This window comes from Ochotona princeps, chromosome 19, assembly GCF_030435755.1.
Source record: "Ochotona princeps isolate mOchPri1 chromosome 19, mOchPri1.hap1, whole genome shotgun sequence".
Taxonomy (NCBI): Eukaryota; Metazoa; Chordata; class Mammalia; order Lagomorpha; family Ochotonidae; genus Ochotona; species Ochotona princeps.
Genome location: NC_080850.1, coordinates 18,569,456 through 18,597,290, shown reverse-complemented (window position 1 = coordinate 18,597,290; position 27,835 = coordinate 18,569,456). Strand labels below are relative to the sequence as shown.

The 27,835-nt window shown below is 40.3% G+C and overlaps 1 protein-coding gene across 2 annotated transcripts in view; it reads left to right on the top strand.

The window, feature by feature from the left end:
• SGCD (sarcoglycan delta) overlaps positions 1-27,835 on the top strand; it is a 576,268-nt gene that overhangs the window by 238,487 nt on the left and 309,946 nt on the right. The window contains exons 1-2 of one of the 2 annotated variants that reach the window (XM_004587498.3): positions 5,005-5,436; positions 25,457-25,645. In XM_004587498.3, coding sequence (XP_004587555.2) covers positions 25,457-25,645 — 189 coding nt within the window. In that variant the 5' untranslated portion in view covers positions 5,005-5,436. Of the gene's footprint in view, positions 1-5,004; positions 5,437-25,456; positions 25,646-27,835 lie in introns of those variants that run through there. The other variant, XM_058677694.1, reaches the window with a different exon arrangement.

The window sequence follows — 27,835 nt, the reverse complement described above, 5'->3', positions numbered from 1 at the left end:
AAAATACCGATTGTGCATCAGGAAAGATTTCATGAGTAAAATAAAAATATAAATAATGTACAATAACTATGATAACTGCTAGCCTAAGCTTAAATATCACAGTGGAAGGTTAAGTGTAAAGGTTTAGGAAGAAATGTGCCTTGGAAAGTGATCATGGGAATGTAAAAAAGAGGAAAAAATGAATAAGAGTAACTTTCAAGAAACTGTAGAATCTTTCTAGATGGTGAGAACATTACCTTCCAGATTCCTCAGGTAGAATACAAACCATAGATCTGGAGAAATGAAAAAAGTAACAAAGTGTGGTGGCTGTGGAGTCTAGAGAGGCAGGCAAGGGGCCATCTGAAACCAGGTCTTTGAAGTCGTGATAGAAATGACTGTCTTTCCCTTTCAAATTAGGGTACGCCATAGGATTTTAGTTTTTTGAGGAGGCACAATTCAGTTTATGTTTTAAAAGAGGCTGTAAGCTGATACTTGTGTTTTATTCACATTTGATTGGACTGTTGGGTTTTCCAAGAGAAAAAGAAAGTTCACTGTCTGACTTCCATTTCATTCGAGAATAAAACTCTTTGGGCTGGGCCTCTGACTGTAGTTATTGTAATGCTTGACATAGAGTTCAGTTGAGAATCAGAGATCCAAATGATATGGGGAGATGTGGCATGACAGTAGCACCTGTTACAGCGTTCTAAGCTGCTGCTACTTGGTGTGACTGAAGGCATACTGCCTGCAACCTTTATTATAGATGGCATTAGTAGAAATACACATTTCCTGAACAAGAGATCGTTCCTCTTCCTGCAGAAGGCCCAACACACGTAAAGAGCTTCTTCAACCCCTCACCATCATGCTGAAAGGAGAGTAAAACAAGTCAATCTAAGCTAGGAATATAAATCATAATGCAGAGAAATGATCCTGTAATACCCAACATATTTAAACTATAATAAATGCATTTCTTTGATGAAATGATTTAAGAGTTCTTGTTTATCAAGTAAGTCAAAGCAATTATTTATTTAGGTGTTAAATGTGAAATCCTGCTGTGGCCAAGTCCTAGATTGTGGAAGATGGTAGCATGATGCATGTAGAAGTATGTGCCTTAGTGGAGCTTATATTCAAGAGAAAAATGAAGGTTTCTGGTTCATGTCATCCCAAAAGTCAGAATTTGTTACTAGCCATGTTGACTGATAGGCATGGAATTTGTATGTTTTAGAGAGACATCACTGAATTATAATTTTAGAGCATTAATGGAAGACATTTCAGAAAAGGAAATATGTAACCCATCTTTGGACAGATCAATTGGTGTGGGCATTTCATAACGGACTCAAAAATCAAATGGTGATCCTAGAAAGGAAATTGATCAGAGATCTCCAGAGCCCAATGCAACATCAAAAACAAGCACTCAAGTGGTGGGTACTCCCACTGTCTCCATGAATTACGGCTTCACTCCGCATCATACAAGTTACTACATTCTACATCACATAATACTCATAGCATTCATGCAAAGAAAATAAAAAAACGCAAATGCTCCTTCTTGTGAAGTTAAAATGCAAATTATACAAATGTAAAATGAAAATACATCAGAGGTTTTACTTGGCACATTAATTAAAACAGGAGTTGATAATGAGGGTAAGACTGTTCACATAAGCACTTGAGGAGCTCTGACGTACAGGTGTGTCAAAGGTGTGCAGGAGATGGCTCACTCTGATACCAAACCAGTCATGTCCTATTAGGCAGTAAATCGTGTATTATTTAGGGTTATTATATGAGTTGGGATTATTCATATGCCTCTCAAAGAGGCTCTAAGCTAAAATATATTTGTACTAAGCCTGGGATCTTTGTGCAATAGGAAATAATGAGTGCAACCTGGTCCAATATCCTTAAATGTTTCTTCGGAGGCTCTTACAGTGTTTTCACAAATGCTATTTTTTTTAAAAAAAAGATGACCACGTTGTACCTTTATTTTCATGTTTTATTATTTTTCTTATTTCTAATAAATTCTTTATTCTAGAGCTGATTTTTTTTTCAGGATTTTCCAACTAGTAATAGTAAGTTAGACCTCAACCTGAGAGATCTTTGTCTCCAGATACATGGAAATGAGCCATGCAGAAAGTGTTTGTGGCAGACACTGGACAGTCTTTCCTTTTTAAATATTTATGATTTATTTTCAGGTGCCTGATAGGGAGAAAGGAAAGGGGGAAGAATCTTCCATTCATTATTTCACTCTCCAAAGGCTATAATAGCCACGGCTTGGAAACTGAAATCCACCTCAGTTCACCCACGTGTGTATCAAGAATCTAATCCCATGTCCATCATCCACTGCCTTCCAGAATGCATAAGCAGGATGGGTCAGAAGAGGATTAGGTGGGACTGGAACTGGCATGCCAATGTAGAACATGGGCAATCACCCCCGTTACACTTCACCACGATGCCTGTCTCCTGGCTAAGTCCTTTACAGCACGTTGTCATTGTTCCTCCTATATATAAACCTGAATATAGCATTTCTGCACGTTTGCATGTGCTTTCCACAATATTTGTAAATCATTCAGAATTGAGAGCTTTCCAACTCTTTTTTCCCCCTGCAAGGCACATGTACACCAACTGCAATTAACACAGTGTGTAGCTCATTCATAGCTTGATACCCAGGGATTCTACAACAAAGTCTGAGGAAACCCAGACTCCACAGACAGAAATCTGATTCTTCAGTGTCGGTAGCACCTGCTTTGTATGAAAAGTTCTTTCTTTAAATTGTGGGGTTGCAATTTGCTGCTGCTGTTTTTAATTTAGGTCGTTGCAGTCTCTGAACATGGGTATTGAAATTGTTAATGGGCTTGTATTTTTAGGATGGTAATTTTAAGCCCTCTTGGTACCCAGGGCAAGTCCAGTCCTCTCTGAGTGGCACTTTGTTCAGCCTCAGGTAACTGCTGGTTTGATCTTGCTGTTCTCCTTTGCTGTGAATTCATCTTGAGGGAATAAACCAGCTGTGTGGCTGGTTTAATGCCCCTTGAAAGCTTTAGGAGAGGCTCCTGTGTTTCAAGTAGTAAGCCCTGATTATGTAAAGGTGACTACATGAAAACTAGCCCATCAAATCAGTTACTTGAGAACTTATACTAGGTGGCATGCGGTTTTGTCTTTAAATAAACGAAAGGCTCTTTCTTCCTTTTTCTTTGGTTCTGGTAATAAAAAAAAGCAAAAAAAAAAAAAATTAACCTGAAATGTATTTATAGGCACTGTGTAAATACTCTACTTGAATCCTCAGGTTTTTTTTTACCTCACTACCTGGCAGATTGTTTATAATTTTCATGACCCTGGTAAGGACACTCAGGACTAGAGATACCAAGCAAGCTGTCTTGACCATGGTTATAGCCAGTAAGAGACCAAGCTAAGGTTAGAGTCAGACCATGTTGGTTAAACATCTGTTCTTGTGTAGGCTGAATGATATCACTTTCTTGAAGTAAGTGAGTTAGAAGATGAAAGTAGAAAAGGAGTACAGATTCATCTTTCCAGCCTGGACTGTACTATTGACTGTGCTTGCAATTTTGGAAGTCATCTTTCTCTCTTGATCTCCTTTTCCCTGCGGAAGAGAAAGATTAGAAACAACTGGGATTGGAGGGTCACTGGGATTCCTCCTAACTCAAAAGTTCTGTGACTCTTTAACTGCATCCTGACTCTAAATATGCATTACACCCCCTGTCCCCCCCACACACACTTTCCCAAGGCAAAACCAGGATCCTTCTAGAGTGTTCTTTGCAATTTGATGCTAAACCCCAGACTCCATGGAATCCTATTGTTTACCACAGTCCCTTAGGAATGCACAATGCTTTTCAAATCTGCCAAACCAGTTCTTTAAAGAAGTTGCTAATGAGGTGTGATTTTGGAAGAAAATGTTAGGAGCAACGAAAAAAAAAAAAGCTCAAACAAATGCTGCTTTTGCTTCAGATCATCTATCTCTTTTTATAGTGTTACCTTGACAACTTCATTTTGCCTCTCTAGACATGGGTTTTTTCTGTGTGGGAAAAGAAGGAGTGTCTTCCTCAAGTGTTTGAAGCTGTCCCTCTTATATAATGGAAAGAGGGAGAATAAAAAGTAGACCAGAAAACCCAGCAAGATGCGCGCTGGGAGTCTTGAGGCTCCCAAATATTCAGCTTTAGGTTGCAGCCTTCTCTTGGGGACACTCTCTTCTCCCGTCTCCGTAATCTTAACACACAGTTCAATGGCCTCCTCAAATATTACTGTTTGGGACTACCCCATTGTAGAACACAGAGCAACACAAGTGCCTTGTTACCAGAAATGCCCGGTGGGTTCTTTCCTCAGCTTAGTATAGAAATAAAAAGCCGGGAATCTGTTGCAGACAGATAAGTTTATTTGCGAAGGGACCAGGTGAGCAGGGAAGGAGGAGGAAGGGGAAAGCACCTCCCAAGAGCCGGAGGTGGGGTGCCTTTTGAAAGAGGAGGGAGAGACACCAACGATTTGAGGAAGGGTCTTGGGATTTTATGCCTTCCCTGACCCCTCCTTGTTGGGCGGGGAACCTACAGGTAAGATGTTTCCCATTGGTGGTCTCTTAATTAACTAGAAAATGGGTGGGCAATGCTGGTGCCGCCCACCTGAAGGTGTGGCCAAGACCTCAGCAGGCCTGGATGGGCTCATGCCTGAGAAATAATTGGATTATTTTCTGTTGCTGTAAGCCACAGATACATATATTGGGTTGAGGACTTCACTAGGAAAAACTAAACCAGTCTGGAAATCCTCAAAATATTGTTTTCACCAGGTAATTGAAATTTTGAGCAAAGACTTAGGAAACGGCAGGTAGGGGAACAAATTAGGAGCCAGGACTCTCAGCTGTAACAGGCTTATTATCAGGACTGGCAGGAGCGCAGGAGCTCGGGGTCAGCTGCGGATTGTTAGCAGAAGGCGCAAGCTCCAATGGGGCAGTGTTAGCCATAAAAAAGAGAGGGCTGACTGTGTCCTCCGCATGGAGTTGAGCAGAGCAGAGCCAGGCGAGGGAATGGCTGAACAGTCAGAATAGGTTCTAGAGGCAGTAGCCCTTGTGGGTGTAAGTGTGAGTCCAGCAGACGCCATGAGCGCTGATGCAGGGGGTAGGAGGGAGGGGAGAGCGAGCCTGTGTGCGACACATGTGTTTCTCATTCCCAGCTGGAGACAGCCCAGTAGCTGGGAGTCGGCCTGAAAAAGTCGTATTGAAGTACGGACAGAGTTCAGTTTCAAAGCAGGCAGAGAAAGAACGGGAATGCTGTTCAGGAAATTCTTCAGGCATGGGCAGGGACTTGGCTGCCTCTCTGCACTTGGAAAATCTGACTGGGGCAGCTTCTGAACGCAGGCAGGGCCTGCTCCCCCCCCTCAGCCGCCGCCCCAGTGGCCGCCTCCTTCACCGCACTCTGCACCCTCCCGGATCCAAGGCGGGTTTTCATCGGCTGCTTTGTGACAAGAGAGGTAGGGTCCTGTTCAGTTCTCCAGTCTCCACGCCTCGCTTTACTCTCTCGGAGCCTGCTGCCTCCTGTTTGCTTGTGGGCACTCTTGAGTTTTTGCTCTGTGTGTGCGTGTGAGCATTCCTTAGGAAGTTTGAGCTCACTAAAGCATTTGGTGCGGAGTTGTAAGCTGTGTTTTGCTCAACTCCCTTCCACTTCAGTGTTTCAGGAGGACAGAGGCACTTTGCAAAGTTGGGGTTTAACTGGCAACTCTGTGGTGTCAAGATAAGTTGGAGGTGCTTGTTTTGTCACGGTGTTCAGTCATTTAACTTTTAGCATGTCTGCGTAGGACAGTTCATTGGCAGCAAGGATAATTTTAGCTGGAAACGCCTGTGTTTGTCACAGCAGTATTCAGAGGGGCATTCTTTTTTTTAACAAAAAATAGCTCTTGTTTTAGAGGGGAAACAGTTTGAAGTGTCTGTTTTGGAATCCTACTTTGGGAATATAGGAACAGATACTGTGAGGGGTGCATGGCGTCGTATCAATCTAGGGTTTTGACTGTCATTCTATTGGATTTGACTGCAGAATATTGTCCTAAAAATATGTAGTACCACATTTATAATTCTGTTTATGCTTTTCCATTTGTTTCTCAGATGACGAACTAACTTACAGCTTTACTGTTGAAAATTAGTGGCTTAAAATTATCAAAAAGAATGGGATATAAAGTGTTAGTTGTTTGTTTTTATTTTATACTTGAAAGAATATTTGTAGATCAAATATAAAATTACTTTTAACAAAAGAAGAAATCTGATTTATTTGTATCTTTCCTACATCAGCTACATTGCAGTATAGATTTCCCCCACATAACCAAGGCTACAGTTCTTTATTTAGCATTTAGAAACAAAAACTGAAATATAATAAATTTGCCTTGAAGAGACCAGCTCAGCTCAGATAAAGCTGGAGTAAATCTCATTATTGCCTTATGAAGATTGGCAGAACATTTCACAGCAACAGTGGTGTTTTCCTGAGGGGCGTTGGCCAAGAGTCTGGTTGGGGAAAGAAATGAATGAGAAGATTCTTGGATATTTCTGGCATAGCCAGAGAATGACTAAGCCTCTTAGGATTGACTGCTGGGAAAGCAGGTGTGTGTTTACTTCACTGTCCTAATTAAATCTCCAAACAAGTAGCTACTATTAGAGCTTGAGATGGAGTAATAAAGTGTGGAGGACAGGGATTTCTCTCTCTCTCTCTCTTAATTTAGAGTAAGTGGACAGAAGTTTGCTTCTATGGCTTCAAGGTCAGGACTTCTGCAGAGCATATGCCACTTCTGTAATTAGGGGTTGTAATTGGGCCATGATTAGCAGCAAGGTCGCCTAAGAGATCACTGAAGAGCTTGTTACCCATCTTACCCCTGTGCAAGTACAGTCATATGGGGAACTGCAGGACAGGGATAGGAAAGAGGTGTAGTTGGAAATCATAGGGGCTTGAAAGTTGATTTTTGATGTGCCTCTTGAGTCAGTAAAATGCCAAGACAGATTAGGAAGTGACATGAGCCATCGCCCAGCACACTGCCAGTGTAAAAGGAGACGGGGTGAACTTGAATGTGAAACTCTAAATTTAGTGTGTATCAAGCTTCAGCAGAAAGAGTTGTGAAATAGCAGCTCCAGGTTGCAGGATTGTGAAGAGCAGAGCCAGCAACGCCAAAGAAACTATGCAGTTGGCCCTGTTAGAAAGGAAACTCTTGACATTGGAGAAGAAAATACAAAGTAGGAGAAAGGATAAAGAATCAAAAATCCAGGGCAGATAGGGAAACCGAGGAGTGGAATGGCCCTGTTGGGGTAGTGTGGGAGAAAGGCACAGACCTTTCAAAAGAAATGGGATACACAGGGTCACGTGAGTAGAATATGAGCTGGATCAGGAAAATGTTCCAACTTGTTGCAAGAAAAAAATGCTTAAAAAGCTTTAAAGTGAGTGGATAATGGATGAAATGTTTCTTTTGATGTAAACATTTTGAAATTCATGCATTTTTTTGTTATAGTTCTCACTAGCTTACGGAAGGCTGATTGTATGCATGAAGTTCCCCACTCCACCACAATTTGTTTTTGCATTTAAATACATGTATGTTTAAATTCTGTGCTCCCTGAGCATGGGGAGCATCCTCATATTAGAAACAGCACGAATTACCAGGCTCTTACTGGTTGGACTTGAAGTGGGTAGATTAAACCAAGGCTTGGGTAGAAGGCTTTATTTGGCTTTCTTCACAATAGGATCATCTCCTGTTCAGACTGCCCCGTAGTACCTTCTGGAAGCCATCAGAGAGTACACATTGTCAGAATGGCTTCGCTCGAGGGTTCATATTTCCTCAGCAGGGAGGGAATGGGACCCTTAAGACTTTATTTTTAACCCGTGTTTGTTCCTTGCAGAGATATTCCTGCAACTGACATTGACTGAAAAGACCAGGTGGCAGTGGGAAAGTATCCACAGAGAACAGTTTCCCAAAGCCCTCCAGTCGCCAATTTATGGCAAGCATTCAAAGGGGAAATTAAACTGTTCCATAGGATTTACTCAAAGAAATTTGTTGACATTGAAAGGTCTCCAAGTACATAAAACAGTTTTGCTTGTATTAGTCAAGGCTCTCTAGAAAAACAAAGAGAAGGAATATGTATGAATGGAGACCTCGGAGATTTGGTCTAGGAACTACCTCCCCCTGTGGAGGGAGGCTGAGATGACCCCAGTGCCCTGTCTGCAGGCTGGGGAACCTGAGGCCTAGGGATGTTATCCTAACTCAGCCTCCTGGGCCCAGGAATCCTTAGGAGGAGTGGTCCAGGCCCAGGTTTGAGGCTGCAGGCCTGGAACCCTGGTGTGTGAGAAGAAAAGGGGAGGGCGCTTTTGCTGTTCTGTATAGAAAATCGTGAGAACCAGGGCCTCTGATGTCTGAAACGGAAGAAACGTGTGCCAGCTCAAAGAGAGGGAGAGAATTAACCTTTTCTCCCCGCTTCTGTTCAGGCCCTCCATGGGTTGAGTAATAGCTGTTCATATTGCTAATGGCAGGCAGTCTTCACACAGTCTACCCATTTCTGTGGTTTTGACCTTTTTTGAGAACATCTCACAAGTAACTTTTAACCAGTTCTTCGGGCATCCCTTAACGCAAGTACCTCGGTACGTGAAGTGAAGCATCACACAGGCAGAAGTGTTGGTGGTTTGTTTCAGAAGCACGGGAAATTCATGGTATCATAGATTCAACCAGCTAGAAGGACTTGGGCTGTTCTCTAGTTCAGTATTTCCCAAGTTTCAGTCCAACTCAAACCCCTGGTAAAATAGTCCAAGCTCCCATTGTTGAATTATTTTTATTATACTATCATTTAAGTAGCTATAGACAGAAATACTCAACTACGTATCCACTAGCCTTTAAAGCCTTTAAAAAAATAACTGAAAAACAATGGGCATCTCAGTTGCTTTGCCACATGTCCATTCCTGTTGATTCATTTTTCATATTGATATTTTCCTCTTCCAAAATGGTTTTTATTCATATAAATGGAATGAAGATCATGGATTCCATGTAGTTTTAAGAGCATGATAGATTTCACCTTACCCTTTCTCCCATTCGCACATCTCCCTCCTTATTTTTCCTTTAATTTTTGTAATGAAATACTTTTGATTTTCTGTGTTATCACAAGCTTAGCCCTGGACTAAAAATAGAATACAACAAGTATTAAGTAGAAAAACCACTGTACCTTAAGTGTATAAACACAGGCCATAAATGATAGTCATATTTCAAAATGGCAAATGTACAGTACTTTCTTTGTCTATTATCATAAATTCAGGGAAACATGTTTATTTTTTAGAATAATAATTACACTAGTCATAATCAGTTCCAGCTGTATTTTTTGGGAAAATATAGAATTTGATCCTTGTATGGTACAAGTAGTTTTGCTTGCTGTGTTTCTAAACCACAGTGTCTTGATTCAGTCATTAGTTGATAGTGTCAGAGTTGATTCCGTATCTAAGCTATTGATAATCAGCCTGGTATACAGAGGGATGCATAGAGCTCTTTTGTGTGCTGCTTTTATTTCCTTTGATTAAATTCCAGGAAATGGAATGGCTGGATCACATGGTACATCTATTTTCAGATTTCTGAGGAATCTCAGCAACTGTATGTTAGGGCACCTTTTTTTCTCCACATCCTTACCAGCACTTGTTGTTGCTTTGGTTTTTGGATGGCCACTGGTCTATCTGCAGTGAGGTAAAACCTTGCTAAGCATTCAAGCATTTGTAAGGACCCTAGTCCTTCACTTATTCCACAGACACTATTCTGAGCTGTAAATGCAACATTAATATTTTCATCATCAAACAGAGAGGAAAAACACTCGATCCTCTTTTCATCGACAGTACAGAAATAATCCAACATTATGCCTTTGTCTTACTGTGTGATTAAAACATTTTTATTCATCAATTTTGAGCTACTACACATTGTACTCTTGAGTCAGATGAAACACCGAAATTTTTACATACAGAAAATATCATATACATTTTGTATATAAAATTATATAAAGTCAGATTATCAACCTTGTATATTTTATATAGAAGAAGCCTTACCAGAATTTAGTAAGGTGTATGAACCTGAGTATGGGCTAATAGCTGCAGATGACTTGGATGTCAGCATGTGTATTTGCCACATTCTTCTCCCACACCTTTTCCTCTGTTCAAATCTGCCTGAGCTTTCATGCATGCTGTCCTGAAAGACAGGCACTATTTGTGCTTCGTTCTGCTGCTTTCTCATTGTTCATGACAATTAGAATAGGATCACGATTGCCATTTGATTATACAGTGAGTTGGGTTGTAGTAGCACTTAGTCATCAGTCAGATCTTTAGTAAAAACAGAATTTGCCTAAGCAAGGAAATAAGAGGGAAAAGTGTGAAGAATAGATCTGAACAAGAATTCTTACATCACCATGAAAAGCTGAGCATCCATACAATAATAAATGTTGTTTCTGGCCAGAGACCAGCTCTGAGGAGGACCTGTGACAGGAATCTGGGAAGGAATGGCTATGATAATGCCCTTGTGCAAATTTCTAACATGGCACCATTGGTCTGTTTCATAGATGATGTTCTTTTTTTCAGTGGTGTCATTTGCAGAGGGGCTTTTAATCTTTTCTCAGTGAAGATTCCATTAGACTACAAGCAATTAAAATCTTGAGCTTAGTCATGCAAGCATCGAAAGGCTTAATTTTTTTTTCCTCTCATAGATTGAGATCATAATTCTGTGGAGCCTAGCACAGTTCTGAAGAACCAAAATTTCTTCTGCTTCTTAGCCCTCAGCACTTGGGCTCAACTACTAACTCTCATCTGCAGGTTCTAGTTCAAGTTGGAGCCCAAACTGCAGAACATGAAATGGGAGACATACTACTCCCCTGGATCCTGTATGTTTTCATCAGGATGGTCTGTCCTCCTACAAAGACTTCTCTGATGTCTCAGGGCCACAGGCGACACTGGGTCACAAGCCCCAGGTCAGGCACAGGGGCCTTGCAGCAAGATGACTGTGGTCAGTGTAGGCCACTCTTGTTTCTCTCTCCTGAACAACAGTGGGAACCCACAATTCAGAGCGAGCCTTTGTTGCCTGATGACGAATATTCTCTTAACAGGAAAGAGGAGGGGGAATGTCTGCAGGACACTGTTAGCTAAACCATTGAAGAAACACTCTGCTGGATGACTTGTTAGGGGTAGCTGTATGACACAGCATTTGAGATGTTCATGTCTTATGTTGAAATGCCTGGCCTGGCTTTGCAGCCATGGTTGTGCCTTTAATTCCAGCTTTGTGCTGATATACCTGCTGGAGTCAGCAAGTGATGCCTCAAGTACTTGGGTTACAGTCACCCACATGGGTGACCCAGATGATGCTCTGGGCTCCTGGATTCAATGTGGCTCAGTGTAAACTATTGTGAGAACTTGACCAGTGAAGCGGTGCGTGGGAGTTGATGTGCATACTCTCCTGCATTTGTGCACTTTGTCTCTTTCTCTCTCTCCCATTACTTCCTCCCTCCCTTTCTCTTCTCTCTCTTTTCAAGGAAGACCATAATGCATTTCTTGAAACAGAAATACCACACAAGATAAGTGACATACCTGAAGGACTACAGGCAGTGCTGCCTTTTCCTTAATGTTAATTGTGGTGCGGAAAACGGGCAGTGTACCTGACTCAGTCACAACAGCTGAGGGATAACTTGTGAAACCACACAAGTGAAAGGAACACTGGAATGTTTTCCTCGTGTTAGAAGATCCTCACCAATCACCTGATTCTGTGGATTCTCACAATGTTACTGAATCCAAATCTCCGATTCATGACAACTCCCCCAGCAGTGCCGCTGAAGCCAGCAAGGCCCTGGCCTGCAGCCCTTGGCTTGTGAAGCTCTCTTGTGGCGGAGGCTTTCATCTCATGCAGGACTCTCCCTGACAGCATTGCCAACAGATGCAGGCCAGATGTGCTGGCAGTGGCTCCCCTGATGGTGAGGCTTGCCACAGTGTGAGAGGCGTTCTTTTCCCTCGCAGGCTCCCTGGGTGGAGCAAGATGAGCCCCTCTGTAGGTATAACCCAGGAAGCTTGCTGTTCAATCTTAGGTGTGTCTCGGGGCAGTAGCAGTGGTCATGAGTGAAGAAGTATGCTCAGAAGAGGGGAAAAGATGAAGGTGTTTAGGGCTCTTGAGATAGGCCCTGAACAACTCTCCTCCACTTTTTAGCTTTCCCATGGGTAAGATGGAGTGGATACCACTACAATGATTTCTGTTTCTTGCAAACTAGAAGAGATTTTCTAAAAGCACTTCAAGAATGCATGTCATCTTGCAACTTCGTTTTCCATGATTCTTTTTTAAGTCTGCTGCTATGGTGCTTGTCATTATAAAGCTCTACTGTTTTCCTAAGGACATCTCAGCCTGTCCTTCCCAAGACTGCTCTGGTGAATCCTTCCACCCATTCCTTTATCTTTTTCTACACCGTTTGCCTCCTCCTAGGAAAAAGAGGGTCCCTGGAACTCACTTGCAGCCTTGTGATCAGTTTGTATTTTGTGGTAAGGGTCTCCTTCATCTCCTCACTGAAGAAGGGGATGATTGCATGTGGAGGAAGCAAGAAGAAAGAATGCGAGGGGCGGTGCTGCTGCAGTATACGGAGTGTTAACATTGTGACCTCAGCATGGTCTTGCATCGTGGCTATGTGACCCTCAGTGAATGCTGTGATCTGTGAGCCTCATTTCTTAAATCTTGAAAATAAATGCATTACTGTTACCTATGTTATTATGTTTTCAGTACAGCACATAATATATTCAGCATGATACCTTACAATAAAAGCTTCAGAGTTTTAGACATACATACAGTTATTAACTAAGACAGCACAATGTGAATCGATACACACAGAAATAAGGAAATCAAGAGGACCTAGCTCAGAAAAACAGATGCTACATGTTCTCCCTCATGTTTGGGAGCTAAAATTTAAATAATGGTAGAAAGGCCTATGTGTGATAGTTTTGCTGCAAACACAGTGTTTTGACAAACATTGCTTACATCTTTGTCAAACAAATTGAGAGGGATTATTTGCTGCTCCAGTTTTACTGATTTTGTGACTGTTTTAAAGTTTTGTGTGAATGAAGTTGACCATGTTTTCATTAGTTTATTGTAGAGAAGTCTTGCCTATTTTCCTGGTGGACTGCATGGTCTTTGTTGTGTGCTGAAACTCTTTAGTTCATAGTCTTTTAATATAACGCAAATTAAATATATGGTACCTTAAAAGTAAAAAGCAATGAGTTTAAAAAAATCAAATGAAGAGGGAAGACCATGCATGAATATTTTACACTGAATTATCTGAATGACTTTTGCTCTGTTGTTTGAATTTCTACAGTTTCCACTGCCCCCTTTGTTTCCTTTTTACTGCCGTACAGAAAAGTGATTGTCTTTAGTATTTCTTCAGATTCCCATGGGAGAGTGTGGTTTTCCTCCCAGGAAGGAAAGCTTGTAAGCTGTGGTCGCTGCCCTGCCTTTCAGAGAGGTCTGCAGGACCCGCGAAGGAACGGGTTGTGGTTCACGTAGAGAGATTGGTTTGCTTAGAAGTCCTTGCTGGTGGCTATACTCATGGAGGTGGTTGTGGATTCAATTGCTTTATTCTTTTTTAACCGATTAACCTGTGGCACCTATTAGAGCCAACACAATTCCATGATTAAAAAGCAAAACACAACGAAACAAAACACAACTGTGTTGCTGGGGACTCTCTTCTTGTTCAGACCATTTTTCCTTGTTCGGAGTGATAGGATCAGACTCTCTTGTGAGCACCCTGACGTTCCAATATTACGTTCTGAATGCCTGGAAACTGGGCAGTGATTTGTCAGGATTGAAGTACTCAGCCAGTGAATAGCACTGCTTTCATTGAGCCTGGAGCAAATAAATACCAAAGTTCACTCTTTTCTCCAGAAAGCTGTTTACCCAACACCCTGTTGTATTACTGCTGATTGAGGTTGTGGCCCTGGGTATGCAACACTTCATGAAAGATCACTTGAAAGGTAGAGTTATCGGGTAGCAGAGGTACATTGGATTCCACTTGGTTTTGGTTCCACGCGGGATGCTATTCTCCCCCTAGTGACAATATTCTATTCAATTGTTTCCCTCCATTTCTTGGCCCTATCTTTCCTTTGACAGTTTCATTTCTCAGTGTTGTTTGTTTGGCTTGTATTCACCAGTGGTGTTATCTGCTTCCTTCCTGGGATCAGGAATATTAGTAACAGACCAGTATTTGGACGGTATCATTTCTACTGTGCCATGACAGATTTTAACTACTGATGTTGACTCTGTGCTGTTGAGTTTTGTAGTCGCCCCTCTGTCTCAGAGAAAATTGTCACATTTCTCAGACTGGAAATCTCAGATGCAGATCACATCCTGGTAACCTAAGGGTTGGCACATGAAACGTTTATTTATTTATTTAGTCTCTTTCACACAACTTGGTTACAAAGCACTTAAATACCCCAAGATAGCATTCAAAAAACCATATACAGAGGCCATCCGGAAAACTGGAAACTGGTACCTCTGGTCTTCTTACTCATGGCGCAGTGGTTGTTGGGGCCAGGGAAGTTCATGTCCCTTTGAGAAGTCTCGTATGTACTTCAGTCATTCACTCTGCCTCCCTGTTTCATAGGTGTTCAAAGTAGTCCGGCCTATTTTCTGTAGGATTTCTCAACTGAATGCCAGGACCTTAACCCTGATCTGAGTGGCTGTTTGGTGATATTTCTCAAGGATATTTTCTATAAGGACAGTGCCTTTATGGATGCACAGGAGATAAGACAGATCAGAATTCCATTTTGACCTAATTCTTGGAGAACACCATAGATATAGGTCAAGCATCTATTGGAAGAGCAGTGAGAGCAGTGTGGGAGTCAAGAGCACAGGTTACCATGTTGAATGCCTTTCTGGATAACCATGTCATAGGGTTATAGTGAACATTAACCCTTAAAGGTGAAAAAAATGAGGATGGGGCATGAGGAAGCTTTGAGTGGCAATGGGAACATTTCTTAGCTTAAATATTATTTTTAAAAACATACCGATTTATAAAGTATCTTGTATGCCTGGTTAATATTTCTGTATTTTCATCTGACTAAATTATGCCTTGATTGATGGAAATATATACATACGTATATGAATACAAGCAGGAAAACATGCAAAGTGCTTAGTAAAGAGCGTAATCCTTTGCTATTGTCATGTCTGTTTTTGGAAAATTATTTCTCTTCTCCAAAATGGGTGAAAGGACTAAAAATGAGGTGAGTATTTCCTTTTAGGCCACAGATTTCATTTCTAGCATTCTTGAGCACAGCTCAAGAGTTTTGCCAAGCACAATTTTCAGGGGAAAATATACTGGATCAATGCTAATTTGTGGAACTATTGAATCACCAAAGAAGGATGTGCCAAATGTGTTTTTTTTTTTTTCACAATGCTATAAAAGTTTATGGGCTTCAGAGATGTATCAAAGATGGTTATTACCTGGCAGAAAATGCCTATAGTTAACCAAAAAGTTTAATAATTTGGTTTGAAATTAATACATGGAGCAGTTCTAACTACAACCATTACAAAAATGTTTTTAGTTGCTGAGTCTTATACTCAGAGCAACAATTCACATATATCTGAAAGCACTTAACAGAAGAGTTGAACACAGATTTTTTTTTCAGTCAAATATTTTGGGTTCAAATACTTGCTACATTGTTGACAAACTGAATTCAGTCAAACTTACCCTATTTTTCAATTGCCTCATTTCTGAAGCAGGAAAGAATGTAGTGCCCCTTTATAATGCTGTGTAAGGGTTAAATAAGTTAAATCATGTGTTTAGAAGTGTCCCATGTGCACTACCATTACACAGATCCTCATTTATGTATGCTTTCTTAATGTGAGTTTTATTAGGATTTGTTTTGGTGTGCTGTTCAAAAAATGTGCATATCGTGATTGAAAACAACATGAGACTCAAGTTCAAATGCAAAAGACGAAGAGTAAAATTTAGGGGAAATGCATTCCTCAGCTTAGCTGATTTTGTCCTTATTGCTGAAATATTCTGTGGCATTGATTAATTCAGGTCACCTTGAATCTGAGTTTCTTGTCTGGTAAATAAGGATTTATACCTTGTTATCCTAGTTCTTTTTAAGAATATATCTCACTCTCTGATCTTAAGTGTTTGAGTCATATTCTTTATTATCTTATTACACAGCTTGGTCCCTAATTCACAAAAAGAACTATAATAGCCCCCCTGCCATTGTTATTAGCTAGTTCAGGTCGGAGTCTCCCAGGAGATGTAAAAGTGCTGGCCAGGGACATCACAGACTGGCGGGCTTGTTGAAAGCAACCCGTGGCTGCTGTTCCGAAAGCTGGCCATAGATGTGTTGTGATGGGGCAGATGCAGCATCGTGTGCCTGTGAGAATGGCATTGATAGTTCTGCCGGTTGGTATTCAGAGTGGTTTTTTTTTTTCCTGTTTTGTGATATTCCTTTCTGGTCCTATGGACATATCTGAGCTTATACTGAGATGGATCCTCCAAAGTCTGGGTTTTCCTTCGTCTTTGCTCAAATCCTTACCTTCTTTATTACATTAGCTGTTCTGTTTCTTTTATATTGTTTTAATTTAGTTTATGTGTTTGCTATCCGTCTCACCCAGCAGTATTATCTAACACTTCAATAAGATCAAGGATCTTTGTTTCTGTTCCCTAATGTATTCCAGTTGCCTGGAACAATGTCATGGGAAAGCCTGAAGGAAAACAGGTTGGACAGATGGTGGCAGTGGTTAAAACCCTTTATATGCCTTCTGCAGTAAACATGTCTCCATAGTAATTCTATGTACTGTAATAATAGTTAGGAAACTGTTTGAGTTTCACTTTGTGTTATAGAAAGAAAATGGCCTGAATTTATTTAGGTCTATACACTAACCAACTCATGCTTAGGGTTTTAAGAACTCTCTTGATTTCCTTTGGTTTTCCATTTCATTTAGGAAAAAGTCTGATTACATACTTATCTCCCAGGGCATTATCAAGAATGGAGGCATTCATTTGTCTACTTTTTTAATGCCCACAATAAATATGTATGTGTGCTTTGCAAAGGTATTTCTGCCAGAAACCACTTCAGTGTTATTTCACAATTACATATTGTGGTTCATAATGATACTGAACTATCTTGTGGATCTTTAGAGGCAGGTATTTTAAACTTAAATCCAAAGCATGTGCTCATAATGCTCACATACTCGAGATTTAAACACTGTGTCTGTAAGTCCAGTTTTCTTTCCCCTGGACTCCAGGTTCATTTATAAATGCCACTTGTGACACCGTTCCCTTGCACTCTTGCATGCATTTTCACAACTCCCAGAAATGTGTTCTCCTGTCCCAGTTTTTGCACATTCCAATCCATTCTAGCCTTCAGAGCATCCTGTTTACCCTGTGTCCCCCTTTCTGATCACTGATACCTTCATTTACTATTTACCCCTAAATCTTGGCACTCTCCTTGATTCTACTTTCTTAGCTCATATGGCTCAAGCAGTAGCAAATTTTGTTAGCTTTATTTCCCCCAAAGTTTGTGCATATCACAGCTGTTGTCAAGTCTGGGATACAGTCACCTCTTAGAGGGCTAGCAGGAGTAATTCTATACATCTCCATCATTAAACACTACAGCTTGTTTCTTCAAGTACAGCCAGAGGGATCTCAAAGTGAAATATGGTCACCTCATTTTCATGCCTCAGTTCTTCAGTGATTACAGTCCCAATTAAGTGTTTACTGATAGTGTTAGATTTTATGTGCTGCTTCATTGACCTGTGCCCAACCACACTCTGCTGGTGGTTCATTCTGATCTGACCGCGTTGTGCTTCCAACATGCCAGGCAAGCCCATGTCTAAGTGCGTTTGCACTTGCTGGCACACTTCTCTATGACTACAGTGCTTGCCAGATCATCTCCTACTTTTTTCTTCCTGGGTTCTGTATTTCTTTTTCTGTTTTTCAAATCTCTCCACTGCTGAGACTCTCCCATGAATCAGAAATTCCAACATTGTCACCAGGAATAATCACAAAAGTTACACATTGATACATCGTCATTTTCTCCACTAGTCTATAAAATCTCAAAGGAAGAAAATCAGTTCTGTCACTGTTGGATAGTGCCAGAAATAACTGGTAAGAAGTTATGTATTGGTTAAATAATTCCTGAAAACAGCCTTAGCTTTCACTTCCAATGAGATGATTGTGGTGCATCAATGTGATTTTACACGTTTTAATTGCTATAAAAGGATTTTTTGAGTATTATCTGTTAATTTGTGTTGTATTTAGAACATATATATTGAACAAAGCTCGCATATCTGTTGAGCATCTCAAAGGAAAAAAAATCAGAACAATTGAATATAGCACTTGACTCCATTGATGGAAGCTGCAAGTATGAATGACAGAGATTGTTCTCTGATTCTGATTCTGTACATGTGTTGTAGGTCTGATTTTCTTCAGTAAAACCGATCTAAAACCTTCTGTGTTTCAAATCTTAGAAACCTAAAATATAGAATATCCAAGTTTTTGAAGATTTACTTATTTTTATTGGAAAGGCAGATTTAACAGAGAGGAAGAAAAAGGAAGATCTGCTATCTGTTGATTCACTCCCCAAGTGGCCGCAATGGCCTGAGTTAAGTTGATCTTAAGCCAGCAGCCAGGAACTCTTTCCAGGTTTCCCACATTGGTTCAAGGTCCCAAGGATTTGGTCCATCCTCTATTGCTTTCCCAGTCCACAAGCTGGATGGGAAGTGGAGCAGCTGGAACATGAACTGGCACCCATGTGGAATGCTGGGGCTTACAGTTGGAGGGTTAGCTAATTGAGCCATCACACTGTAAATTCAACTTGTAAATAAATCTAAAGATTCGTTTACAAAGAAAATGCTAGTCCTCCGCTCTTTGACATATGCAGAAATTTACTCTTCTGGATGAATTTTACTTGAGAAAATATTGTTTGTTCTATGAAGACCTGCACTAAGGAGTTTGTTGAGGTCCTCTCATCTGTGGCAGACGTCAGTAAGCCTTGGGTGGGGAGCTGAATGAAGACAGCCCTTGAGAGAAAGTAGTTTAAAATGAGAGACCTCACAACCAGTATGGCAATAGAAGACTTCTTCTATGCTAAGATCATCAGGAGTGACTCAGGTTTCACAACAAACTCCAGAAACCACAGTAAGCCTTGGAGGAAACACATGCCTGCTGTTAACACAAGGGGGCTTTGACAAGTTCACAGAAAATGTGGATTATGGGAAGCCTTTGCATAGAATTTGCTTTCTAGCCTCAGAAACAAGCTTATCTTTTAATTTTATTTCTCATGAACTTGTTGAAGGTTGTAGTTACATTATTTGTGCTGCTTTTAAGTTTACTAGAACTTTAATGTACCATCACCAGAAACATCCTAGCTCACAGGATTCCTGTCCCTTGTTTCTAAGCAATGTGGTTATCAGTCTTGCTGTAGATTTTGCAATTCTTGATAGGCTTCAACAGCCCTGTGTATCCCACTGGTTGCTTAAGCTTTGTCTTATGTCTCTTCAGTTCCAAACCTTGAACTTGTCTGTCATGTCTGCTCTGTCCTCTGTTGGGAAGCTTGCCCCTCCTCTGGATTTCTCCAGAGGAGAGATCTACCACCTCAGCCGACTAGGGTTTGGTGACCAGAGTGAGCTCTCTTTTGTTCTGTACTGTGGGACTCCTTTTGTTTCCTTCCTTGTATGTCACCTTATTTTTCTTTAAGATGTTAGTGATCAAGAAAGGGAGAAGCAGTGCAGGAAGATCTGCCATTTGCTGATTTACTTTCTCAAGTGGCCGCAATAGTCATTGTTGGGTCAAGTTCTAAGAGAAGACCATGGAGCTTCATCCACATCTTCTGTGTGGATGGATTTTCTTCTCTTTTCCAGGCACGCTAGCAGGCAGTTGGATCTGAAGCAATGCTGCTATAAGTAGAATTGGCACTGTAATATTGAATGCGGGCCTCACTGGTGGTAGCTTAACACACTGCACCACAATGCAGGCCACACCTGATTATTTCTGATGGTTTCATTTATTTTCATTTATTGATACCTGTTGGAAGGCTCTTTAAAAATCCATGGGAAATACATGTTATAAAGAAAATTGCATGAATTTCAGAAGTTTTATGCACCAAATTAAGTTTATTCCTGTTTCCATAAACCTTGTAGAGTATCCTTTCAGCTCTAAGAGCTATATACCAGGAATTCCTGGTGTATAGGAACTGGGTAAAAATGCTTAGTATTTTAAAATGGGTTTGTCCTTTGCTATATTTTCTTCCATATGATACTCAACTAAACAGAGAACTGTACTCACTAAGCCGCTTATCAGTTTCTTTATGGAATGAGGTATTTTGAGGTCTGATGAATAGTAAAGCCAGACAAGCATTAGTAGCATCCATTAATGCCTCTTATGGTCAGCTCTGCCTTAACAGAGTTGCTCTGGCCCATATAATATTGCACAAAGAAGAATCATGAAAGAGTTTGATGCCATTGAAATGTCTTCAGAAAATTTACTGCTTCCCATCTATTTTTTTTAACCATCCCTGAAAATGTAGTAGTATATTCTTCGAGGTTTTCCATTTGGGTACAGGTCCCAAGGCTCTAGTTCTATCCTCTACTGCTTTCTCAGGCCACAAGCAGGGCACTGGATGGGAAGTGGAACAGCTGGAACACAAATCAGCTCCCAGGTGGCATCCTGGCGCATAAAAGGCGAGGACTTTAGCCACTAGGCTACCGCACCGTACCCATGTAGTTTATTCTTGCACAGTATAGTGGTAATGCAGTTACTGTAATTATCTTCCATATATCTTTGCTGTGTGGAGGGCAGGAAGATAAAAAATGTTCTTCTGTAGAACAACTCTGCTGGAATAAAAACACTGAGCGCAGACAAGAAGTAATGGATTCTGTTTTAGCCTAGAGTATGTGCTTGACTTTTCAAAGTATACTTGCTGTGTTTCAGTCCTAAGAACTTTCACTAGTCCTGCATCTACTGATGAAATCTGGGGGAAAGGGCAATAAAAGATTGCAAAAGCAGCTAATTAACTCCTTCTATGCATAAGAAGAGGAAGCAAAGGCGGATGGAGTTAATGACCAGCTAAATTTGAGCAAGGCACTTTCTCTGTTAGGGTGTTTAAGACTGCAGAAGCAGGTCTCATTACCTTGAAACTCTGCGGCTTCCTTTAATTAGGACAAAATCTAGAGTACTACTTAGGTACCTTTAAAGGTGAGCCTAGTTCAAGGTTTTTTTTGCAGCAAATTCGCAGTAGTTGCAGGATTCATGCAAAATTTCAGGATTCCTGCAACTAATCTCTGGCCTTTGCTGGCCATTGGAAGAAGATATGCAAGAGTTAAAGTCACTGATTTTTCAAGGTAATCTGGTTTTACATTGGTGTTGCTTTGGTGGTTGTAATGCTGCCTTCTGGGTTTACTAAGTTGTTCTAAGAATAAGAACAACAGGGTTTGGCATGATGGCTCAGTGGCTGAAGCCCTCACCTTGTATGTGCCGGGATCCCGTGTGGATGCTAGTTTGTTTCCCAGCTGCTCCACTTCCCATCCACCTGTCTGCTTGTGACCTGGGAAAGTAATGGAGGATGTCCCAAGTTCTTCGGACCCTGCACTCATGTAGGAGACATGGAGGAGGCATCTGGCTCCTGACTTTGGATTGGCTCAGCTGCAGCTGTTGTGGCCATTTGGGGGAATCAGTCAGCAGAGGGAAAAATCTTTCTCTGTATCTCCTTCCCTCTGTAAATGTTCCTGGGCTCCAGCAAAAATAAATAAATCTTAGAATAAGAGCTAGAAGGTACCATCACTACCACCAACACAAAGTGTGATTCCCTTAAAAATAATTAAGGAAACTGCTTAAAGAGGGTAAGGGAAGTGAAAACTGCGGTACAATAGTCCAGCTTTAAGTGCAACGGAGAGTGAAGGTTACATAAAGGGAAGTGAAAGAATGGACAATCCAGGTGCAAGGCCTGCCATGTCTGTTGGTTCTGCATTAGCATTTTCAAAGTGTCACCACCAGCCTATATGTCTGTGACACACTTCAAACTTAGTAAACTGGAAACCTTTGGTGTGAAGCCTAACATCTGCATTTCCCTAGTTCCGAAGATAATTCTCATGCTTTCCCTAATCTGAAAACACTCGCGGTGGAACTTGGGTCATTGGTTCTTGCTCTAATTTTAGCCTGACAACCGTGTCTGTGCTTACGAAATCCCAAAGTCTTGATTTCTACAAGTATTTGCTGTGTGAGTGAGACCAAAGGAAGATTTGGGTGCTGAGAAATTAAAAGTTAAAAAATTTCAGAACTCTTCTAGGAAAACATAAACAAAAAAGAAATGTAAATAATGTGTATAAATACATGGAATGAGAAAGGAAGTTAAATTTGTAGTTTATGTAAGGTGAAAAAAAATCCCGGAAGGCTATTGTTGATAATTAATCATCTCGCACGATAATTTTGGTTGCATAAACTTTGCTTACCTCCTCCTCTGCTTTTTTATGTTGATGATAAAAATATAATCTCCTATAGTAACCTTGGTAGAATTTTTAAATTATTGAAAATCGTTAGGTACAAAGGTAGCAAAATGACACAAAGACACGCAGGTTAAAGATAATCTCACACAATTACTCAGATTATTTCTGTTATCTGTGTATCCCACCAAAGACACATTATAGTGAGCTGAACTGAGTTTTTTCTTGTTAGTGGAGAATTTCTGTTTAGATTTGGTGTCAATTAGAATTAAATGCTAAAATTGATGATGTACCTTATACTAGTCTCCATCCTACAGTTTATCTGTGAGAATATATGTATATACATGTTTCCTATATAATTTTTGATCTTGTATTCTGCACGTAGGTTGCCTTATATCAGAGAGAACGTACGGTGTTTGTCCTTTGGATTGGCTTGTTTTGCTGAACATAATGGCGTCCAGCTGGAGCTGTTCTGTTGCAAATGATAGAATTTCACTATTTTTAATGGCTGAGCAGTGTTCAGTGGAATCGATGTACAACGTTTCTTTATTCATTCCTCTTTTGGCGGGCATCTGGGTGGTTTCCTTGTATTCACTGTTGTAGATTGTACTTCTGTCAAAATAGGGATACTTTCTCATATGTGCATTTGACTTCTTCTGGATGTATTCGCAGGAATGGGATAGCTGGATCACAGTACAGAAAATCTTTCAATTGTCTTGGCACTCTCCTTACTGACTGATTCACCTCGTCTTAATTGAGTTTAAAGGTGCCTGTAAATCTTCCAGAATCATCCATCATATAGAAATTAACCTAGAAAAAGGTGGAGTTAGCTAACAGTAACATCTGTTTCAGTGTTTCAGAAATATTTCACTGTTCATATATTCTTGAGGTTTTCCTGGGATCCTTGAAGGAGCCTACCCAAGTAAGACCTTGAAATTTTTTTTTGTTTTTTACACACCCCTGGCCCCAAGACCTTGAAATTTTAACTTTGATCCCTGGGCAGTGCATTGATTTTGGAAATGAATGAGGAAAAAAACTAAGATTGCAGATGGGCTTTTTCTGTCATTTTTTTCATTTCAACATTTTTCAGCTTTTAATCAAAAAAAGTAGTGTACTCAGTGTATCTAAATTTCTCCTTTCCATGTGAGATTATTGATAATGGTTGTATCCGTTATCTTATATTCAATGAGTCTTCCTGTTCTAATTCCTGTGGTTGTGATCTAATTAACCTGACTTAGATGTGCATCCAGAACTCAGAACCCCCTAGCAGAGCTATTGACACTGTTATTTGGAGTTCCAACAGTCTATATGAGAAAAAAAGTACAAGAGTGACAGCTTTTATCCCCGTCTTCTATAAATATTTATTGAAACTGACAGTTTAGCAATCACCATATAGCTAAGATCTATGATGACATCATCAGATGCCGTGAATGGTAGCAGGAAGGCCACTGATGAGTCGGCAGAATCAAGAGGAGTTGTGTTCTCATTTGGAAGTGTGTCAGTGTTCATAATGCTTTCAAAAGGGTATAGGTGCTGTTGTTTTGCCACAAACCATAGCTTTGCCCACATACCTTGAGGCATGATTTTAAGATTCTGCAGTTATCTCTTTATTTCAAAGAATGTAACATAATGGAAAATTTAAGATCTAATTTCCTTCCAGTTAGACATTCTTTTAATTGATCTTGGCATATAAAAGGTCAGTGGGTGGTGGCTTTGTTGTGTTCTCATCTTCTTATAACACATTCTCTAGTCTGTAGAATTGTCAGAATCTGAGCAACGCAGTTGAGATCATCCTGTAGCACAAAGCTCTCTGCTTGGTTGCAAACCCAGTGTTTTCAGAGCATGAAGCAGAAATTTGTGTGCAGGAACCCTTTTTGATGTTTGGATTAGGCTTTTGCACACTTGACAGCAGCAAAGCTGTTAGTGAACAAAAACAATTGACTCGTGTATTCATATGCATTTGTGTTTGCATTCATTTCACATATAGATTTAAATGTGTACATGTATTGGGCATTGGTTTCTGCAGCTAAGAGTATTATTTTGACTGTGACAGAGGCCACCTCTACCTTGATGGAGCATTTTGATTGAATGCAAAGAAGAATTAGCTCTCACAGAATGTCATTGATGCCTAATGGCAGTAGACCCCTAAGGAATTTCTAGGTTTTTATCTGTATATTTTTTGACTATATTAAAAATAATCATCTTCTGAACCATTTGGAAGATGGCCTAATGAGCAGGGATGTGATCTTAGCCATCACACTTTTGTTGGTTGTTATAGTCACTTGATACTGGATAAGAATAAAACTAACAAAGGCAGCTTTGATTTGTAACTAATATAGTGTGCTTTCCTGATGCCTAAATGAGATTATAATGCCAGAACAATGATGATGAGCAGCAGTAGGGGACATACTTTCACAAAGCTCACGGTAGCAGGTTAGGGATTGTGCACAGCGAAGGTCCTGGGCCAAATTCTCCGTGTCACATCCATGCAGTAGAATTGTACCTGAGCAGCATTTTTCATAGTAGCCAGTTTTTTCCCCCTATTTTGAATTATGTGACCTTTGCAGCTCTATTTTAGTTTACTTTGAAATCTGTTTTCATTTGAGAATATTTGTAGAAATGCTAAGCTCCTCTAAGCTTGCGCTGATAGCTAATGAATGCTTTGGGTGTAAAGACTGCTTCTGTCACCAGCAGGGTTTGGGGTTTCGAAGGTGCTGGTTTGATTTTGTATCTTCTCTCACTCTGTGAGGGTCAGTGTTTGACTCATTCATGCTCCCATCAGCCCAGAATCTCCTGGAGGGCATGTCCCTAACTTACCTGACTTCTAGCCTTTTTAAAATGTATTAAATAAACAACTTGATTATAAAATTTACAAGGTCTAATTACAAGGACTGAGAAGGCCCACGCGAGTATGAGGAGCAGCCACCACTGCCCAGAAGCAGCAGGCAGATGGAAATATACAGACAGCAACCAGCCATATCTCTTCATCAGTTGATTTTTTTTTCCTTTCCTTTCTCTCAGCAGTTTAATGTGACTACTTCGCTCTCATTTATTTTAGATGCCTCAGGAACAGTACACACACCACCGAAGCACAATGCCCAGTGCTGAGGGGCCACAGGTATACAAAGTGGGGATTTATGGCTGGCGGAAGAGATGCCTGTATTTCTTTGTTCTGCTCCTCATGATTTTAATACTGGTGAACTTGGCCATGACCATCTGGATTCTCAAAGTCATGAACTTCACAATTGTAAGTAAACCTACATCAGTGTCTCTGGTTCTTATTGAGGGGAAAGGAAAGCTTGGGGCAAGATGTTCAGGGAATGTGGGAAACTGATGATAGTAGGATTCAAAATATCATAGTATCAGGTGCTTGGGTTTGAATGTGTTGCTATTCAGATTGAATATGGGCATTCACTTGTATCTTATCTCAGTGTTTCAGATGCTGACAATCCAATTTAGGGGCATTGTCCTTCTTCACAGTCTCTTATGTCGTTTCTCCTCATTGGGCTGTGTTTCTGTATCATATAACTTTTTAAGCCCTTTGGGTAAATAATGCAGGAAGACATATGGTATAAATTCCAAGTAATGATGATAACATGGTTTAGTGAAGTAGTGGTTGTGAAGCTTCAATTTAATGGTGAGGCATGTTATAAGAATTTGAAATGTCTGCACATGATTGTCACCATGATAGTCTGAAGATCTATTTCGTTTTAGGAAATTAGCTTTTGCTGCTGTGTACAAGTGCTAGGAATGAGAGTACTATGACTGTTTTATGTTTCAGAGATTGTGTTTAAACTACTTTGAAGAAATTCTCGCTCTTGTGTTTAGGTTCCCTATACAGACTGGACATTTTCTTGAAGTCCAAATGAAAAGGAAATTTGGGGATAATAGCTTCTGAAGTGATTCTGATGATTTCCCCGCCCCCCAGTGGTTCTGGTCCAGGCTATCTATGTGTGTTCTCTACTCATTAAGGAGGAGCCCATGGGCAGCCCTTCTCTGTTGAGATGTCAGAAGCCAGTCACATGAAGGGCAATCAAAACAAGTCCTACTTGGCAAAGAAATTAAACCATAACAAAGTTAACAGGAAGGCTTTCATGTGAGAATTCCAAAAATGGGTATGGAATGTTAGCATCTTCCGAATTACAAAGTCCATTTTTTTTAATGCCAGTACTCAGTGCAAAGTCACACTTGTTTGCCTTGGATCAGGTTGGACAGCATCTGTCTTTTTCACAGAGTGGTAAAACTTATCCATAGTCCTAGTGCAGCCTGTTTATACATTTCTTGTACTTATCATGCCATATAACATTTTTCATGTGTATCCCAGACAGACTGAATCTTAAGAGCAAATCTTGCACCTTTTCTGTGTCATCTTCTATCATTTATAGTTGGGCCTCTTGGTGTTTACTGAATGGGGACTCAATAAGTCAAGTTTAGACACTTGAGGAATCCTAAGAAGTCACTTTCAACAATTATGATCACAAAGAATGAACTATCTCATCAAACAGTTCTCTATTTAATATTACAGACATCTGTCTTTGGTTGGAAAACAATTCAGCTCTTCCCAAAAAAATTACAAAAACAACTATTGCAATATAAACTTGAGTTTTCAAGGAGTTTTTCGGGGGTGGCTAAGGCCAAATGTTCCAAAGCTGGAACATACTCTTGTGCCTGTGTTGGACTTGATAATCACTTTCTGAATCTGGAGTTTTTGTCTTGCTAGCAAGTATATGGGATAAAATGTGACCAGTTTTCAATCTAGAGAGAATACACAGGTGAGCATTCAGTAGAATGAAGGATAGGTTCTTAGACCTTAACACTATCTGGTGTCCTTTAAGGCCGTTTGGTCTTAAATCCAACTGATCCCAATTGCCATGTATTGGCATGAAGATTCTGTGATGATCTTAGTTTCTATTCCAAAATTGGTGAGACAAAAAACCTTCCATAGTATAATGTTAATCAGAAGAATGTTGAAGCTTGGAGAGTAGCACAGATGGTAGAAATTCGAAAGAGATTTGAAAGATGAAGTTGACACACCTTGAATAGTGTTGCAAGTTGTAGTTCACAAATTGGAGGACATTGTAGAAGATTCCCGGTTTTTCCTGGTGAGACATTTGAATGATAGAACCCAAAGAGCAAGACAAAATTTATTACCTCCCCCCTAGATTTTAACTGGGACTCATGTGACCCCTTTATCTCCTATTTGGAAATAATAGTCCCAGTTCCATGTTTTATAATGTTTACCCTGGTTCAATATTAATTATAGTACCTGACAGATTTAGGGATAAAAGTAGGAAATATGCACATAGCCCTGCATAATGTGACTTATACAATGTATTTGTTCTGACAAGCTTAAAAGAAATGCATGTAAATGTGTATCATATTTAAATGCATATCACACGCTACTTCACTCTGTATGTGAGTGCAGAGAGCAATACGA